The 18110-nt window shown below is 39.4% G+C and overlaps 1 protein-coding gene across 1 annotated transcript; it reads right to left on the reverse strand.

Annotated features, from left to right (window-relative positions):
• Window positions 1–2973: 2973 nt before the first annotated feature.
• On the reverse strand, window positions 2974–13163 carry dnaja2a (DnaJ heat shock protein family (Hsp40) member A2a). Its single transcript, XM_084403674.1, has 9 exons — window positions 12953–13163; window positions 12011–12070; window positions 10201–10427; window positions 7968–8048; window positions 7566–7699; window positions 6589–6785; window positions 5347–5491; window positions 5145–5272; window positions 2974–4025 (listed from the first exon to the last, which is right to left on the reverse strand). The coding sequence occupies exons 1-9, from the start codon at window positions 13028–13030 to the stop codon at window positions 3837–3839; spliced, it is 1239 nt and encodes a 412-aa protein (XP_084259800.1). The 5' UTR covers window positions 13031–13163; the 3' UTR covers window positions 2974–3836.
• Between the last annotated feature and the right edge of the window lie 4947 nt (window positions 13164–18110).

The following is an 18110-nucleotide window of genomic DNA, read 5'->3' on the forward strand; positions in this document are numbered from 1 at the left end:
TCGTGCCCGTAGCCAGACACCTGTCGAGTTTGAAATCCATCGGACTAACGGTTCGAGAGATATGGGGTTAACACACACACACACACACACACACACACACACACACACACACACACACACACACACAGACAGACAGACAGACAGACAGACAGACGTTCCTGTAATTTATAGATAGACTAGTGCAAAATACCCGTGAAAAATCAGTTTTTGAGTGTGTTTTTAGTAATTGTTGGTTTGGTGTGTTTGAGTGCTCATTGTTACAATTACACAGCAAAAGTTCAGTGACAATTTTATTTGTGCATGGTAGAAAGCACAAAGTGAACTCTGAGAAAACGCTATGCTTGAGCAAACAGTTTGTGCATAGGCTACTACAAATGATCGATGCCCGTGAAAGAGACTGTGAACGCATTGAATAGGATATGTTTAGTTGGTGAATAGCATAGGCTAGGCTACTATTACACAGTAGCGATAATGTTAAGCGCACCTGAATGAAATATAATATTCAGAAGTAAACAGCATAGCTGACTTACAGATTCACTTAACATCCACAAATGAATAAGCACGTCGATTCAGGGAGCAGTGCAAAGTGCCCGTGCAAAATCAGTTTTTGTGAGCTGATCGCCGTCAAAAAAGTTCAGAAGATATTTCTTAGCGATGGCTGATTCCAACAGTTTCAATATGATAAAAAATAACTTTTATATTGATTCAATGGATTAATTGCATTTTGAAAAAAAAAAAAAAAAGTGTCGTGAATTTATTGCATTTTTTGGGGAAAATTATTGAATTTTTGGGGAAAAAAAGATTTGAATTTGTTATGTTATTATAACCTAAAGATGCTATGTGAAAGTTTGAAACAGAAAATAGTGGTTTTCATCTTGCCACTTTCTTGGTAAAGAAAACACATTTTTACTCAAATTAATCAAAATGGATTTATCACGTTTTGGAACCAAACTATAATATTCAGAAGTAAACAGTGTAGCTGCAGAGGCCCGTCCACACTACTGCGTTTTCGTTTAGAAACGGAGAATTAAAACGAATACGATCTCCGTCCACACCAGCGTTTTAGCTGCGTATTATTAGAATTGATCTCCGTCCACATTAAAACGACTGAAAACGCGGATCACGTGACCATTCACCAACACTGGGCATGCGCGAGCTGGTGTAAACACAACTTCATTGATAAAATTATCCCACCATGCGCTGGTTCTTCCCGGGTTAACCCAAAACCGACGCTCCATGTACACGGTCGATACCGGGAATTGTCAGTTGCACACGGGAATTGTCACATTGTCACTATTTTACCGGGAATTATCACAGATCGCTCGAATAATAGCTTGCCTCCGGCGCATGTAGGCAGTTAGCATTGTAAAATGCAGAATTTACTTGCACAACAGCTGCTAGAAAAGATATAGCCTACGCCATGACTGATGACACCCAATCATAGATCCGAGCGTGAGCCTACGTCATCGTTTCTAAAGTCCTCCGTTTTGACCTATTTTTTACAGTCTATGGTTTTGACCCGTCCAGACTAAAACGCCCTCCGGAGATTCAAAACGAAAAACGGGTCGGCAGCGTTTCTAAACTTCTCCGTTTTGGGTCCCCGTTTTTGCCGTTTTAGTGTGGACGGGAGGTGCAAACGTAGCAAAAGGTCTCCGTTTTTAAACGAAAACGCAGTAGTGTGGACGGGGCCAGAGAGTGTTTATGTCAGAATGTTTATTTTTAAACCACAACCTTCTTGGGGCTTCTTTGACCGATACAACCCTCTAATGTCAGAATGTTTATTTTTAAACCACAACCTTATAAAAATGATATATTTAACGATATATTTTGCATTTCTCATCCAAACAACATCAAACTTGGCACTGCACTTACTCATGCCCGTGGCAAGACACCTGTCGAGTTTGAAATCCATCGGACTAACGGTTCGAGAGATATGCGGTTAACAGACACACACACACACAGACAGACAGACCGACGGACATACAGACGTTTCTGTAATTTATAGAGAGATGTGGGATGCTTGGAACTCAACTGGCCTAATTCGACTGAACTAAAAGAACTGCAGCTACTCCAGTTAACTTGTCCATCTTCAACGTTTATTAGGTCATACAATTGCAGGTTTTGTGTGGATATATGTATCAAAGTGGTTTCTGTGAGAGAACAAAATAAGAATGATAAAAATAAATGATAATATGACATGACCGAATATACACAGATAAGTTAAAGTTATATGAAGTAACAGCAAACCAGAGCTTATTGCAATAGGCTCTCGGGCTGCCGCTGCTGCTAACGTTAACAAGAGGTGTCAGATTACAAAAGTGTGTGCGCTGCTCTAGCACTCCCGCGCGCTCTTTATCACATTACTAATATGCCGATAAGGCATCGGATAAATATTTTAACCAACATATGACAAGCAACTCCCTTTCCCGAACGAATAAACATCGTTGACAAAATACGACAGGATGACTCCTACACGCGCGAGCGCTGTGCTCGATTGTAGCTAACGTTATGTATATTGATAATATTTCTGAGGTAAAATAAACTGAATCACGCTCTGACACTATGAAAAATATCTAAAATGACATTAAATATTTTTACTTACATAGTTATGAACGCACAGCAATACCACACAAGGAAAAAAACTTTTAGAAAGGAAATAAACAAAACTCGTATAACTTTGGTACTGGATGCTGCCGAATTAAACTTTCTGCGCATGCATCAGGCAAGTCTGAACAAGTTCGACTCGACAGTCCTTGGTTTCGGTAAAATCTTTTTTTTTTTGGACTAACGAGGAAGTTGAGTTCTGAAACTTCCAGGATATTTTTTTTAGTACAATGACCTCTTATGTCAAAAGATATGATTTCTCAATTCATGACCCCATTAATGCCATGCTAACTGTAAAGTCTGTGTCAAAAGTAACAACTGCAAACAATCCCAAGTAATGATTCAAGCACCAAATAAAGCAAAGACTGATTATTTTGAGGAGATATTGAAAGACATTTTATTCAACAACTCAAACTTTTTCACAGAAGATATAAGCCTAAAGGTGCTTTTTTCCTCCACTCATTTCATTGTGTATGATGTCTCTTTCTCTTGACAGACGTTTCAATCAGTGAAGGGACCAAAATGTTCAACATGCACCTGGATAGCTGACAATAAGCAACTGATTTTATTTCAGCTATTTCAAAACATAAAACACACTCAAATTGTGACAGCAGCTGATACAAAGCTTAAATGACAATCACTTATTTTATACATTTTATAGTCTCTTGTTCCAATTCTTAAAATATCAAAGAAAGGAAAAGAAAAAGAACAAATCTACAAATAAAATAAAGTGGTAAAATTGCGTACAGATACAAACAAACCTAAAAAAAAAAAATTGGATTGGTGAATAAGTCCCATGGAGGCATTTCTTTTCCTTTCTTTTAGGATTTCTCAACTCCTCTTCCGTTAGGTCACTGCTTTCCAACAAGTCTCAAGTCCAGGGCCAAAACTGCATTTTATGGTTAGATTTAAACTTGTGAATACCTATGACAACAACAACAAAAAATGCAAGGTACACACAGAGTACGTATCAATTACCCTTTTCTCTCTGAAGTGGGGTTGCCTCTAGAGGGCCGCAGGGAGAGGAGGAGGGGGCAAGAAAGGGTTACTAGAGGCGGGATCATCTGTGCGTTTACTACAAGGGAATCAGGTGGTCAGGAATGGCTGTACGAAATTCTCATCATTTAAGGCAGCCCCGAATCAGATTATAAACACACCTGTTTATTGTGCAACTAGAACATTTTTTTAATCCCCACTGTTGGAGCCGGACAAGATATTTGCTGCAGTCGGGTTTACTGATGGGCACACTGCACGCCAGGCCCGTGATGTCCTCCTTCTTCATCTGAGCTGTCGTTGTATGCTTCACGGCGGTGACCACCAGAGGAGCTCTGGCTCATGTCGAACTCCTGCAGGTCCACCTCCTCTGAGTCTCCAGAGATGACTGGCGCTTCGGCCCGTGTAGGCAGCAAGTCCTCTAACTCCTGCAAAAACAGGAGAGAAATATAAGGGGTAAGAAACCACACTAAGTACAGTAGTCAACATTTGAAGTGAATCAAAACCTTTCATCAAAATGAAACATGAATTTTCAACAATACCCGGTCTTTTCTTAGGACAACTTTGATGACCTTTTGATCCACTTCAAATGTTGACTACTGTATATACACTCACTATTTTCAAAAGTTAGGGTTCAGTAAGATTTAAATGTTTTTGAAAGACATCTATTTTTCTTATGCTCACTAAGGCCCCGATCACACAGAACGCTTCTGCTTCACATGAACTGTTAACATTTACATGCGTAGAGAGCGTCTCAAAGTCACTGCTTATGCTGTGAGTTTGGGTTGCTTATAACATTCATATGGGTACGCACGCAATGTGCGCCATTTCATCAGATTTTCAAGGTAAATCGATTATAAACCTACGCTAACACAGGAGAATACATCAATGTTTCCAAATATGTATTATAATATAATTATGTGAACTGTTGTTCATCGCGATTTCAAAAAAAGTTTAAACCCTCACTCTGAGTTTGCATGTTTTCATATCCACATATTCTTTAAGACGTTACAGTCGTGGCTGTAGTATTGCTATTGTAAAGTGGCCAAATGTTACAAATTAAGTAAACATTTGAATAAAAATGCCTTCAGGGCATAAACGTTTAATATTGGCAAAATTACATTTAAGAGTTGTTTTTTTCTGTGTGTGTGTATAGTACAGGTCAAAAGTTTGGAAACAGTACTATTTTTTATGTTTTTGAAAGAACTTTCTTCTGCTCATCAAGCCTGCATTTATTTGATAAAAAATACAGAATTTTTTGTTTAATATTGTGATATATATTACAATTTAAAATAATTGGTTTTCAATTTATTATACTTTAAATTATCATTTATTTCTGTGATACAAAGCTGAATTTGCTATCACATGATCCTTTAGAAATCATTCTAATATGATGATTTGCTGCTCAAAAACATTTCTTATCAATGTTGAAAGCATTTGTGCTGCTTAATTTGTTCAATTTAATTCATCCTGGCTCAATTTCTTTCCAAAAACAAATAAATACCTAAAACTTTTGAACAATAAAATGTCTTGTAAAATGGTCTTACCGTCAGCTTCTCTGGGCTTAACCAATTGTTGTCTGGGAACTGAACGTCAAACTTGATGAACAGGTCACCCTTCTCGAAGGGGTTACGGTACTGTGGCATACCCTCTCCTCTAACAACTCTGACTGAACCTGCACAAGGACAATAAAGTTTTCAGACAACGTAACAAATCAGACAGTACAAAACTCATTTCCAGAGGACTCACCTGGCTCAATGACTTTGCCAGCTGGGTATTTCACCACAATCTGTCTGCCATCTAAGTGTTTCAATGTGAAATGGAACCCACAAAGTGCTTCAACAAGGCCGATCTTATGGGTCATGTGCAAGTCGTTGCCCTCTCTTCTGTACGTCTGTTGAAAGAGGTTTAAAAGATTTAGCTATCTGATGCTAATTGATGCTTTAGTGATATCCCATATTAGTCAAAATCAGACATATCTCTTTCTTCACAGCCACAGCGACAGAACCTGTAAACACTTGAGGCACGCGAGGGTGGATAAAAAGCTGTAAAGCACCATGTTCATGACACACTGTCACTGCAATCTGCTTGACAATCTGTCATGTACACTTGCGGAGATGCAAAAGAGGGAAAAACTCCAACGTAGTAATTGTTACCGGCAAGTAATTTAGTAATCGTTTAAGGCCATTTCGAGACCATCATACAGTTACCAGCCACCCCTTTTCTGTCAGGGGAAAAAGGTCAAGTAGTTCACCTCTTTCTGCTATCCCACACACAGGTGACTGACTGGCCTGAACGGCATTTCTCCATCTTGCAAAAAAGTTAGTTCATGCGTTCATGACCTCAAGGCTAGACTATTGTAATGCTCTACTGGGTGGTTGCCCTGCACGCTGCTTAAACAAACTACAGCTATTCCAAAAGGCAGCAGCTGGTTCTTACAGGAAGTATGACCATATTAGCCTGTTTCTGTCCACACTGCATTGGCTCCCTATTAAACATCACGTACATTTTAAAATCTCACCGTTTACTTATAAAGCCCTAAATAGTTTAGCTCCTTAGTACTTGAGCGAGCTCTAATACATAGTCCTTCACATCTTTTGCGATCTCAAAATTCTGGCCAGTTGATAATACCTAGAATATCAAAATCAACTGCAGGCAGTAGATCCTTTTCCTATTTAGCACCCAAACTCTAAAAAAAACCACCAAAAAAAACAAACTAGTAAACTAGTAAATAGTGCACAAGTGAATAACTATAGCACCTGCTGCTGTCAATGTCATTAATGTTAATCAAAACAAAAAAGCTTTAATAAAGATTAATCTACATTTAATTTATACAGTGAACACTCGCGTCATTTTACATTTAGGCCTAATTACTTTATAATTTACTTTATACTAATTACATTTCTGTACCTGAATATTACAGTTCATTAAGGAGCACTGTCCCCATCAAATAAAAATAGTTTATGAACTTTAAAGAGATCATTGAAATACCTCGTGCTCCTTTTCCTGCAGGACCAGGACAATGTCTCCAGGTTCTAATCCAGGTGCCTGGTCAGCCTCACCGCCGAAGGTGATCTTCTGTCCGTGCTTCATACCTTTATCCACATGCACCTCCAGAATCTTCACTTCTTTAATCACCTTCTTCCCCTCACACTTTTTGCAGCGGTCTTTCTCACTGATCACCTCACCTGGGTCATAAAGAAACCATGAGCAAACCTTCCATCCACATAAGGGCTGCACAATATATGGAAATATGCATATTGCAACAGCTTGCAATAACTAGGGCCATGAACAAAAGACAAAGAAAAATCACTCACTGCTCTTGGCTGAATAACTTTTGTAGCTTTAATAAGAATCAGTATATACATTTAATTCATACAGTGAAAACTAAGCATGATGGGTGTTTTATTTTTACATTTGATTAGGCAAGGCAAGTTTATTTATATAGCACATTTCATACACATTGGTAATTCAAAGTGCTTTACAGAGAAGAAATTAAAACAATCAAAAGAAAAGAATAATTAAAACAGTTTAGAATAAAAAATAAAATAGAGTAATCAGTTGGACGCACAGTACTCATTCATTAAATGTTTTGAGTCTGGTTATTATTCAGTTTCTGTTGTTAAACCTAATGTAGGCCTACCTGAAACCCAAAACCCTGTGGTTTACACTGATGTTAAAATAACACTTCTTATACTACAGTAAAACACTGCTGTTCACTTTCAGAAGTTGTAGGGATGTTTTCTTATCACAAAAAGAATGTGAAACACATATGTAGGTTATATAATTTGAAATATATTTTAAAGATTAGTTCATTTTACACACTTTAAGCATTATCATATCGCATTATTTAATGAGTATTATCGCATTATCACATTTTTCTTCAATATCGTGCAGCCCTAGTCCACATGAACATGCTGGCTGAGTAATACTACTGGTCAGAGTGGATTCAGACTCTAGTCCCTTACCTTCACCATTACAGTCAGTGCACACTGACTGCATCTGTTGGACCATGCCAGGAGCCAGCTGTCTGATCATTATGCGCATACCACGCCCCCTGCAGGCTGTGCACTTCTGGACCGCACCAGACTTCCCACCTTGACTGAGGAGACAAAAAACTGCCTCAGTTTCATGACCACTTCAACACATTAATTAAGTAAAGGGAACGATTCAAACTCTTTAAAAGCCTTTGTGGTCTTTACAGCTCAGACTGATTTAAAAATCCAATAACTCATGAGACTCATAAAACATAGGTATTTACTGAAGTGACTGGGTGTGGTGGGACAAAGAGAAACTGAGACACTCATCATTACAAATCTTTTTCTCTCTAATTGTCGTGAAAACACCCATAAAGTTAAAATCTTACTCACCCATTACAAGTGCTACAAAGAACATTCTTGCTCAGCTGTAATTTGGTTGTTTTTCCATTGTACAAGTCTTCAAGTGACACCCTATGGGGAAAAAAAAAAGGGTGAGAAAGCTCTTCCAGAATCCAGAATATTACAAGAGCAGCCTAAAAACTGAAATTGGAAACCCCCCAAAAAACCTTATGGACATGTTAAACCCCTTAAGCCCTGAAGGCATTTTTAGAGTTGTTTTTTTTCTGAGTGACATACACAAGTAAAGACTCATAACTCCAAAACTATAGCAAAGAGAGTTTTAAATGATTAGAAAATATACATGTATATTACATTTGGACATGCTCATGCTGAGAAACTGCTGATAAAATACAAAAAAAGATGCATTATAATTTTACATCTTTTTTATTTGACATGCAATAAATCAGGAAAGAAATAATGTAGGAGGAAAATTCTTTTTTTTTTTTCCTACATGTGAGCTGCATCTGGATCAAATTTTATGGTGATAGCATAAAGTAATCAAAAGTTACAGCATTTGGAACCAAGGTACTGGTGGTAGCCTTTTTGTGTAGTCCTTGACGCCTCCTAATGGGCATTTTTTAAATTCTTTACATGAAGAACAGGGCTCAACATTAACGCTTGGGGAACGCTAGTCTGGCTATCATCAGACCAAGCTCAATCTTTAAAAGACTGAACATTAGTCTGGGGAGTCTGCTCTGTATTTTCTACTGCACAAGAACCAATATTTCCTTCAACCAACGATCCAGGTGACGTACTTTGCAGCGAAAACTCCCAGGCAGGAAACGTGTCAACAAACGTGTTGGTTTGGAGCATTGATTAGCAGTTTGCAGAAGCAGGAATGGCATAGAGCGATTTTTGCAGGTTGTGCAAAAAAAATTTAACATGAAAGTGAGTGGTTTTTACACCCACTCGAGCGATTTGTTTGCTAAACTAAAGCAGCAATTGAGCATCCTCGAGAGGTTAAAAGGAATTGGATTGGAACCCGCCAATAACGCGGCAGGTGGATAAGCCAATTTGTGATTTGTCCACGCAGATTTGTAACGGAAGCAGGATAGAAGAACGTACAGGTTTCCAGGCTGAGCTGTAGGGCGAAATCAAAACGCCGGCAGATCGGGCTGGGTTTACCCAGTCTAGGGGAATGTTTCATAAAGTTATGAGCGAAAACGTGACAAATACAGCATCAGTTTATTATTTACATATGGGTCTTGCGGGCTTCACGTACAAAAACTCACTCAAGTTTAGGGCTATAGCTATCGTTATTTTTTAGTAATCGGGTATTCTACTGATTATTCCATCGATTAATCAGATAAACTGTGGTAATAGATCCAAGTGAACAACAGCCTTTAAAATGACTAAAAATACAAATAGTTACACTTTACAATATGGTTCATTAGTTAGCATTAGTTAACTACCTTAGTTATTAACATACTAAGAATGAACAATACTTCTACAGCATTTTATTAATCTTAGTTAATATTAACTTCAACATTTACTAATACATTATTTAAAATCAAAGGTTGTATTTGTTAACATTAATGTAATGTGAACTACCATGAACAAATAATGAAACTAACATTAACAAAGATTAATAAATACAGTTACAAATTGTTCATTGTTAGTTCATGTTGTTTAATACATTAATGAAACTTATTGTAAAGTGTTACCTAAATATATAATAAGCAAGAATTATTTGTTCAAATAAAGTATCAAAGTAATCATATGGATTTACTGAACAGCGCTGTTAAAATACATCATGTAAAATAACATAACTTAAATACATTACGTAAAAACATATCCGTAGAGAGCGCCAACGGCCTGGTTACACTAAAGCAAGATCAAATCCTTGTTTAATATTGGCCAAACAAAATTTAATTCAAATGTCAACTTAATCTTTAATATTTGGTCACTTCTGTAGGATAGAAATGCAACAGCTGCTGTAATTTCTTGAACAAGAACATGTGCACGTCAAAACATGCAAGTTGAGTTTCTTAGCTTTAAAATTATACCTCTTTTGTGTCATTCCATTCAGTGGTTGCTCAGTAATTTGATTATTAGATTTTTTCGCAGGGGGTGTTCGGATTTAAGGGGTTAAAGCTTCTTAACTATACATGTGCTTGGCCACAGTGAGAGGAGGAAACAGAAAAGAGGTCAATGTGACCAATCAAGGACCGAGGAGAGCAGCATTTTTACACAGATAAAGTGAAAGCCTTGTGATTTCACTTACTTCAGGGGGTGGACCATATCTTCTCCTCTCCGCCGCCCTCCGTTCCTGCTCCGACCCTGTCCACCCATGAAGCCAAACAAACCACCGCCAAAAATATGGGAAAATATGTCATCCATCCCACTTCCTCCACAGCCACCTTCTCGCAGACCCTGTTCCCCATAACGGTCGTACAATTCCTTCTTCTCTGGGGTAGTCAGTACTTCATATGCAAAGCTAATCTCTTTGAACTGAAAAGAAAAAAAGATTAAATCTTTGAATAAAGGCATTATTACTACTTTAAATGGGTGAAGTACTTTGCCCATTTAAAGTTTACTCACCAAAAGCTTACTCACTCAACCAAACCCAAAAGACATACATCTTCAAAACAAGACATTTGAAATGAAACCTGAGATATGTGGCCCTCCATTGAAAGTCCATTCTGCCAAAACTTTGATGCTCCAAAAACGTTATAATGACATTGTAAAAAAGAAAAATCCACATCCAAGCAGATATTCTCATTTTTCAATCAAGCACGTTTGAGCATCTGTTTACAGTTTTTCATGTGCTTTTAGTATGTGCACTGATCAATGTATGGATGTAAACAAAAGGCTAATTTACATCATATAAAGCTATAACGTTAACGTCTCTTCAAAAGACACTCAGGTTTAGTGCTGCACGATTAATCGTATCGCAATTGCAATCGCGATGTCAAGCCTACGCGATTATATGACGCAAAATGGTGCGATTTTATATTAAATAAACAAATTAGCGCTGTTAACGCACTTATTAATGCAAATGCTTTTAAACCATTCATGCGCGATAAGACATAAAAGAACGAGCCGCCTGTGAATGTCCTCCTGACACACACACACATGTACACACACACACACACACACACACACACAGATAGACGCGCGCCAGTATCAAGTTCTCTTTCGCGGTAGAACGAACAACACACATGTATGCCAAAATGAACGCGCTGCCTGTGAATGTCCTGACTGTGACAGACAGAAAGACTTGCGCTAATATCGTGCGTGCGCACAAAACAGCATGCCAGAATACAGTTCTCTTTCGAGCTTGAACGAACAATAACACACACAATTATGCAAAAATGTCTTTTTGTCGAGTGTCTTCATAACATAAGAGTAGTCTTATGATGAACACGAAGAGTTGTGATAACTCGTGAAAGAATGAGGCGCGTGTGAGATCCGCGTCTCTGACAGCGGCTGGTCTTAAAGGGACAGTACAGTAGCCACTAATTACATCTGTGACTAAAGTTATTATTTTTTTCTTTTTTTTTTCAATTTCTTTTTTATTATTATTATTTTTCTTTAACCTGACATGTATGGTTATATGTACTCTTGTATGTAAATTATGTTTTGTTCTTGTTAAAATGCAAAAAAAAAAAATAAATAAATAAATCTGTCACTAAAGTTAATCAAAGAACAAAGGGAACAGAGAAAAACACTCACTGCTCTTGACTAAAAAACTTTTTTCTTTAGGCTGATTATCACTAATCTGTGTGTGCATTTATTTTCCTTGAGAACCAAGCAAGTTGACTCATGAAACCATTTGTTTATTATATCGCATATCGCTATCGCAATATTGACCTCAATTATCGCAATATGATATTTTCCCCAAATCGTGCAGCCCTACTCAGGTTTCATTAGACATAACTTCCATTTGTTTTTCAAAGATAAACATTCAAATAATACATTTTAAATACAAACACGATTTAACAGTGTTTTAGATTTCTGCATGTCGTCTTATATGAATGTGCACTATATTTGAATAAAAGTCATTAATAATATCATCATGCAAGTATTCTTACCTTGTCTCCAGCATTTGGATTTTTGTCAGGGTGATATTCCTTTGCTAATTTCCGATAAGCCTGAAATATATTGGAAACATAAGGTTAGTTTCACTTCGGAAAGCATCAACGAAACAACATGCCGCATAAAAAAAAAAAAAAAAAAAAAAATTCTCTCAACAAAATGAACATGTGCAAAAGTAGAACGAGTAAAGTTACTCCTGCCTGAATATCCTAGCATATAACGTTAGCTCACAAGATTTTAGCATGTGATTAGAGAACGACTCCTACGGAGTTTCAGTTTGTGCGTCACGTTTACATGAAGCCGCTTGGCCTTGAACAGCGCAAATTAATATTATAATCCAAAAACAACATAAGCTAGTGATCTGAAACTACTCGTCATTGAACAGATAATTAACTTCAAGTCTGTTTATCGACTCTGTATGGTTGGCGCCAGTGCAGAAATCCCTCTTCGCCAAAAACATAACATGACTAATTGAAATTGACATCGAATATAAAATAAACGCAGGACCATCATAGGCAATTAGTTGTACATGTGACCTCTTTGGCATTATGACACACATGAAAAGGGAAAAGCCCAGAGTCAAGGCCTACACACCGGCCACACTGTGATCTGATGCTAACTGTGTTTTCAGCCGCTACATGACGATATAACGTTACATAATGACTGCGTTTAATGTTCAAGTTCACGGCTAAGTTCAAACATACACAAGTAAACGGACATATAAAGACACGGCAGATTGGCTTGATTAAAACCCACAACACCACTCCATCTCGTCGGTTTTGTCCGACGATCTGGTAACTATAGACACTAGGCCAAACTCACGACGAGCTTTAGCTCAGTGCTAATCTCTCTCTCTTCCTGATTCACACTCAACACTTCACACTCTGAAACAGCGCGAACGAGCACCGAAATTAAAGACAAGACACATAAATCCGTACCTTTTTCAGTTCGTTCTCGGAGGCCGAGGGGGAGACCCCGAGAATGTCGTATAGTTTGGTATCGGCGACGTTGGACATGGCTTTGCTGAGTGAAGGACTGTCTGCGGGAAGCGGAGAGATGGAGAGAGACACCGGCCGGAAGCGTCAACTTTAACCTCTCCACACGCGCCTCCTCTCACAGTCACAGCACTAGCACATGTCATCATGATACAACGATAACTATTACACACTCATTCATATTAACATTAAGAAACTTTCTTTTGACGAATATTGTTTAAGAAATGCAATAAAATAATTTTACATTTATCCAATCCAGCTAAAACCATTGCGTGTTTATTACACTGGTCCATGTTGTCCAAATATGCTGCTGCTTGTGTGAAAATTGATTCTGAAATGTAAATCGATTCGGGACATGTATGGTTTTGTTATTAATGGTCGTGGCTTCCATATATATATGTTTTTAAATAATTGATCATTATTATTATTATTATAAAACTTAATATAAAACTTAATAAAATGCAATAAAAATCCCACTAAGAAAAATAGTAAATAGCTATTGCTAAGTACAAAACAAATTATGACTTAACAAAAATGAGAACATGATAAATAAACTGTATTTAACACATATCTTCTAATATTATATAATTTTCTTATTGTATATTATTTTCACTGTATGTTTTTTGATGTGTGTGCTTTCTAGAATGGATATACCTAATTTTGCATTTTAGGCTCATTTGAGAATAAATGACCTACATTTGCTTTCAGCCCCCTCTGTTGGTACAAAATAATCCCTACATGATTGCTCTTGTAACCAGCAGGCTATGCAGCGAATTTGTGTTGTGTTTTTATCTTGCTATAAAAATTCAAGGGGCAGCTGGGGACAGTGCGTTCGCAGTGCGCACACACACGCTTCTCAACGTCTCGTCTTGCCTGAAGAGGAGCCCATGCAGATCAGGAGATTGACTGTCAGATCTGACTGTCATTGAGCGGCATCATCGTCTTGCCAACGGTCTGTGTCTTTACTCATTACTCATTCCACCAAGTCTATCACTCTCACCCTCTCAGGCAATCATGCAGAGGAGATTCGCTTCCTCCTCATTCACTCTCCTTCTACTCCAGTGGTTTTGGGACACACCTGGCTCTCACACTGACTGGGCTCTTAATTCTGTGTTGGCATGGAGCTCATTTGGCTTATTACAACATTTGAGTTCTGCGTTTTCCCCTGGAATGTCTTGTTCTGTGTTGCAGGAGGAGCCGGCGAGCCAGGTAAATGAATCGGACGCTTACCATGAATTTGGGCTTTCTAACTCATCGCCAGTATTCCAGGCAATTGTCAGTTATGTGCTCAGAGACATGGTCGACCGATTTGTATTTGTTTACCTCAATGACATCCTGATCCTCTCCTAGAACGAGCGCGACCATATCCAGCACGTCAGGCGAGTGCTCCAATGACTGCTTGAGAATCGCTTATTCGCCAGGGTGGTAAAGTGCGAGTTTTATGCATGGTTGGTTCCGTTCCTGGGATTTATTCTTTCACCTGAGGGTATCTGAATGTATCCCGCCAAGCTTGCTGATTGGCCCACCCCAGATAGTCGTAGAGAGGTCCAGCGATTTCTGGTGTTCACCAATTTTTTACAGCCGATTAATTCTGAATTTTAGCCAGGTCGTCCTTCCTCTGACTGATCTCACCTTCACTTGAAAACGTTTCTGTTGGTCGCCACAGGCTCAGGCTGCGTTTACAAGCCTAAAGAGTCACTTTGATTCGGCTAACATCCTTGCTACTTCGTGCGCCAGTTCGTACGCCTTCTTTTCTGATTATTTAACCCCCTTCGGAATGGAATTACCACATCGGGAATAGGGAGTTACTGGCTGTTAAGTTGGCTCTGGAGAAGTGGCACCACTGGTTAGAGGGCGCTGACTGAGGTCCCTTTTATAGTTTGGACCGATCAGAAAAAACTTCGAACTTACATCTGCACCGCCAAACGGCTAAATTCACGACAGGCTCACTGGGCACTGTTTTTCGGTCGTTTCAGGTTTAACATCTCCTATTGCCCGGGGTCCAAGTATGGCAAGCCTGATGCGTTTTCGTGGATCTTTGAGGCTGAGGCTAGATCCACCCTCCCTGTGACCCTTCTGCCTTCTGATAGGGTGGTGGCAGTGGTCACTTGGGGGATGGAATCAAGAGTCCGTGTCGCACTGCAAAATGTCACGGTTCCCCTGGCCCTGAGAGCCTGTTGTTTGTGACCAAATTGTTCCAAACTAGCATCCTTCAGTTGGTCCACTCGTCAAATGCAAGTCTATCCTCAGTGTATTACTCACAAACTGATGGTCAGGCAGAGCGTGCTAACCAGGATCTGGAGAGGGTTTTGCACTGTGTGGCATCTGTGGAACCGTCATCTTGGAGTTCCAGAATAACCATGGTCGAGTATGCGCATAACTCCCTCCTTGTCTGTTCGACAAGGTTTGTCTCCCTTCCAGTGCTGTTTAGGCTACCAGCCATTGTTATTCCCCTCCCAAGGATCCAACGCCGTTGTTCCATCTCCAACTGGAGATGCCACCGTATGTGGAGGATCACCAGAGAAGACCTCACTCGGACTGGTAACAGGAACAAGGTGTCGGCTGACCGCCACCGTGCTAAACCCCCACTTTACGTGTATGGTCAGAAGTTCCTGTTATCTGCCCAGGACATCCCTCTCAAACTTCCCTCAAGTAAACTGGGACCTAAATTTATTGGACTATTTTTCCATTACTAAGGTGCTCAGTCCAGTATCGGTTCGACTCAAATTAACCCCCCATGTTTAAGAATATCCACCAGATTGCCATGACTCTAAAATCAAACCCGTCATTCTTTCCCCCCTTCATTCATCCCCAGACCTCTGCCCCTCCTCCTCATAGACTCGATCGAGGGATCGCCGGCTTATACGGTGCATCGGCTCCTTGATGTGAGGCGAAGGAGTAGAGGTCATCAGTACCAATCAGCGCTAATTTTGCAGCACGGGTGTGTGCGGGTCACAAGCTGATTGCCCTCACTTGTCGCTTGTTCCCTTTTCCCTTATATTCTCTGATGTGTCTGCCCCTTGTTTTCAGTAGGTCATTCGTGCTTCGTCTCATGTGTTCTTGGAACTGTTCTGTGTGTTATTTGTGTCTTAGTGTTTGCTGCTGTGCCCATGACGCTTAGACGAGGAATGACCCAGCTTGTCGTTCTCTCGCCGTTCCCCGTCCCGTTGGGCAGCCGCTGCATTGTGGGTGGTCTCCTGTCGGTATGCTGTTACAACCACTGCCGCCTTGTGTCGGAAAGCTGCAACGGCCAGGAGTCGGATGGCTGGTTGTATACAGTTACCCTGAGTTGTAACGTGAATTTGTTTTGCCGACAGGCCCGGGAAAAGATGGAATAAGTTGAGTACAACGTAGGTAATCGTTAAAGTCCAAGTGGATTTATTATGACAGCTCTGCACACATGCTCCAAATAAAGTTCAAAATAAACAAAACAAATCATCAAAAATACTCAAAATAGACTGTACAAAACATAAATAAAACATGCTGAAAGCAGCAAACAAGGCATAAGATCTAGCCTCAAGGAACAAGCCTCTGACAATGACAACTCACAACTTACAGCATTTTGGCTGCACAAGCTCTGGCCTTTGGCCCGACTGTGGCTCAACTAGCCTCACTCGTTTATGCAATCTTCCCGCAAAACACTAATGGATCATACTATCAGTAGGGGTCGGTTAACACCCATGACAACGAATACACATTTAGTTCAATATCAGTGCTATCACATTTGAACAGATAAACATGATCACAAATAATATCATTGATCAAAGGTAAACAATACACTCTTCAAATAAGACCATCACCATTTCAGAGCATTCCTATCCTTCTCTGTCCTAGTACATGGTATAACCACTAATAAGCCGGTAAATCCAGTAGCACCTCACTGCAGTACACGAGATCCAGGGGGCGGAGTTGGATCCAGATCTAAGGGGTGGAGATTGGTAGGTTTAGGGGTGGGTTTAGGGATCAGGGGGTGGAGATGGGTAGGTTTTAGATATATGTAAGGTGGGATCCAACTCCTCCCCCTGGATTTCGTGTTCTGCAGTGAGGACCATCTTGGTAAATTCGGGAGCTTTACTGGCCACTCCCTACCAAACTGGTCTAGACAGGCAAGATACTAAGTCATGTCTTAACCAATAAACATATGCAAAATAAAATATCTTGTACTCTGCCACAAAACACAGTTTGAACACTAAACATTGACATTGTCCATACACCTAATCATAACATAATAAACAATAAATCAATGTACACAATAACACTGTAAACTGATGTTCACATGATAACCCACAGGTTCATCATTACATCTCCAAAGCCTGTGTGTCCGCTAGTGGCTGTACGGAGAGCTCTGGAGTTCCCATATATTCCGATATATCTGTTCACGTGTGTCACTTCACTTTGGAGGTTAGTTTTCCCCCAAAGTATTCTAATAAACTCTGTTTCATGTACCCTCTGCATTGAGTCCTCTGTTCACCCTGAAATAAAGAAGGAAAGAAAAATGTCTCCTTCAATATTTAAATATTTAATAGGCCTATTATATTCTAATATGTTTTTTAATTCAATTTAAACAGTAAAACATTATTAACAGTAAACCACTACTTGGCTTTTTCATAGACAGTGGGGGGAAGTAGTCAATTATGCTGAAATTAAGATGACTGTCATAATGATTATTATGAACTGAAGTCATGTGTTCCGAGTCCATCCATCCCCCACTAGGCTAGGCTACTGTCCTACCCCTAACCGTGTCCAAACCACACACAATACGTTTACAGAGACGAGACAATCACAGCTAATCAGGACATAGACCTATTTGATATTTTATATAGGCCTACATCGCAGTTAATCTCGGAATGAAATGTAATTTACCCTAAATCACCACGTGATGGCAGCAAATGACCGTAGCAGACAAACACCGAAGTGATTTGGTTTGTGTGCTTATATGAATCCATCCAAATAATAAGCTATCTTTAGGAGCCAGCCGAGCCACTGCCGAATTTTAAATTAGATTTGATTGACCAGTGCTGGATGTACAAGAACCAGACTAGACAACTATGTAACCCCATGGAGATAGCCTACCTACGTAAGACGCACACACCTCTTGCTT

Source organism: Rutilus rutilus (genome assembly GCF_951802725.1).
Source record: "Rutilus rutilus genome assembly, chromosome: 3".
In the NCBI taxonomy this organism is placed as follows: Eukaryota; Metazoa; Chordata; class Actinopteri; order Cypriniformes; family Leuciscidae; genus Rutilus; species Rutilus rutilus.

What these genes read in the sequence shown, in the direction of transcription:
- dnaja2a (XM_084403674.1), bottom strand. Translation starts at nt 13,030, where the DNA reads ATGTCCAACGTCGCCGATACCAAACTATACGACATTCTCGGGGTCTCC. An exon ending in CTTTGTAGCACTTGTAATGG is followed by an intron (nt 7,700 to 7,967) that starts GTGAGTAAGATT and finishes TTGTCTCCTCAG; the next exon opens with TCAAGGTGGGAAGTCTGGTG. An exon ending in TAAGCCCAGAGAAGCTGACG is followed by an intron (nt 4,026 to 5,144) that starts GTAAGACCATTT and finishes CTGTTTTTGCAG; the next exon opens with GAGTTAGAGGACTTGCTGCC.